The 2,159-nt window shown below is 56.2% G+C and overlaps 1 protein-coding gene across 1 annotated transcript in view; it reads left to right on the forward strand.

Annotated features, from left to right (window-relative positions):
- The window catches only part of LOC103611412 (RNA polymerase II subunit A), a gene marked incomplete at its 5' end in the record, with an annotated part of 39,592 nt that overhangs the window by 33,947 nt on the left and 3,486 nt on the right, over window positions 1-2,159 (forward strand). Inside the window, one exon of the mRNA XM_017727188.1 lies at window positions 1,884-2,087. Coding sequence (XP_017582677.1) covers window positions 1,884-2,087 — 204 coding nt within the window. The remainder of the gene's footprint in view (window positions 1-1,883; window positions 2,088-2,159) is intronic.

Raw genomic sequence — 2,159 nt, forward strand, 5'->3', positions numbered from 1 at the left:
GACATCTGGGGTGGGGTTTGAGGAACATCTGGGTCCTCATCTTGGAGATCTTCACCATGAGACACCCAGGGGACAGGGACACAGCTGGGGTGGGGTTTGAGGGACATCTGAGTCCTCATCTTGGAGATCTTCACCGTGAGGACACCTGGGGGGTGATGGACATCTGGAGTGGGGTTTGAGGAACATCCAGGTCCTCATCTTGGAGATCTTCCCCGTGAGGACACCTGGGGGGGTCGAAGATGGGGTTCTTGGGATCCCCAACCCCTGGCTGGATTTTGACCATTCCCAACCGGAGATCTTCACCGTGAGGACACCTGGGGGGTGATGGACATCTGGGGTGGGGTTTGAGGGACATTTGGGTCCTCATCTTGGAGATCTTCCCCGTGAGGACACCTGGGGGGGTCGAAGATGGGGTTCTTGGGATCCCCAACCCCTGGCTGGATTTTGACCATTCCCAACCCCCTCGGACGATCCCAAATTCCCCCTGGATGGATTTTGGGCCTTCCCAACCCCTGGCTGGATTCTGACCATTCCCAACACCCCTCGGTCGATCCCGAATTCCCCTTGGAGGGATTTCGGCCATTCCCAAGACCCCTGAGACGATCCCAAATTCCCCTTGGCTGCATTTTGACCATTCCCAACACCCCCCCCCCCGGGACAATCCCGAATTCCCCTTGGATGGATTTTGGGGATCCCGAACCCCTTGGCTGCATTTTGACCATTCCCAACCCCCTTGGACCATCCCGAATTCCCTTTGGTTGCATTTTGGCCATTCCCAAACCCCTGGATTTTGGGGATCCCCAGTCCCTGGATTTTGGCCATTCCCCTTGGATGGATTTTGGCCATTCCCAACCCCCTCGGACAATCCCAAATTCCCCTTGGCTGCATTTTGACCATTCCCAACCCCTGGATTTTGGGCATTTCTCTTGGATGGATTTTGGGCATTCCCAACCCCTTGGCTGCATTTTGGCTATTCCCAACCCCTGGATTTTGGCCATTCCCCTTGGCTGCATTTTGGCCATTCCCAACCCCTGGATTTTGGCCATTCCCCTTGGATGGATTTTAGCCATTCCCAACCCCTTGGCTGCATTTTGGACATTCCCAACGCCTCTCGGACGATCCCAAATTCCCCCTGGCTGCACTTTGACCATTCCCAACCCCCTGGGACGATCCCAAATTCCCCTTGGCTGCACTTCGACCATTCCCAACCCCTGGATTTTGGGGATCCCCAGTCCCTGGATTTTGGCCATTCCCAACCCCTTGGCTGCGCTTTGACCATTCCCAACGCCCCTGGGACAATCCCAAATTCCCCTTGGATGGATTTTGGCCATTCCCAACCCCCTGGATTTTAGGGATCCCGAATCCCTAGGCTGCACTTTGACCATTTCGGACACTCCTGGGACAATCCCAAATTCCCCTTGGCTACACTTTTACCATTCCCAACGCCCTGGGACGATCCCAAATTCCCCTTGGCTGCATTTTGACCATTCCCAATGCCTGGATTTTGGCCATTCCCAATGCCTGGATTTTGGCCATTCCCAATGCCTGGATTTTGGCCATTCCCAATGCCTGGATTTTGGCCATTCCCAATGCCTGGATTTTGGCCATTCCCAATGCCTGGATTTTGGCCATTCCCAATGCCTGGATTTTGGCCATTCCCAATGCCTGGATTTTGGCCATTCCCAATGCCTGGATTTTGGCCATTCCCAATGCCTGGATTTCGGCCATTCCCCTTGGCTGCATTTTGACCATTCCCAACCCCTGGATTTTGGCCATTCCCCTTGGCATTCCCCTTGGATGGATTTTAGCCATTCCCAACCCCTTGGCTGCATTTTGACCATTCCCAACGCCCCTGGGACGATCCCAAATCCCGCTCCCCGCAGGTGCTGGGCATCGAGGCGGTGCGGAAGGCGCTGGAGCGGGAGCTCTACCACGTCATCTCCTTCGACGGCTCCTACGTCAACTACCGGCACCTGGCGCTGCTGTGCGACACCATGACCTCGCGCGGTCACCTGATGGCCATCACCCGGCACGGCGTCAACCGCCAGGACACCGGGCCCCTCATGAAGTGCTCCTTCGAGGAGACGGTGCGGGAACGGGAATTGGGGTGGGAGTGGGAATTGGGGTTTGGGGGTGGGAATGGGGTGGGAGTTGGGAAA

Source organism: Corvus brachyrhynchos, unplaced genomic scaffold (genome assembly GCF_000691975.1).
Source record: "Corvus brachyrhynchos isolate BGI_N302 unplaced genomic scaffold, ASM69197v1 scaffold1290, whole genome shotgun sequence".
Taxonomy (NCBI): Eukaryota; Metazoa; Chordata; class Aves; order Passeriformes; family Corvidae; genus Corvus; species Corvus brachyrhynchos.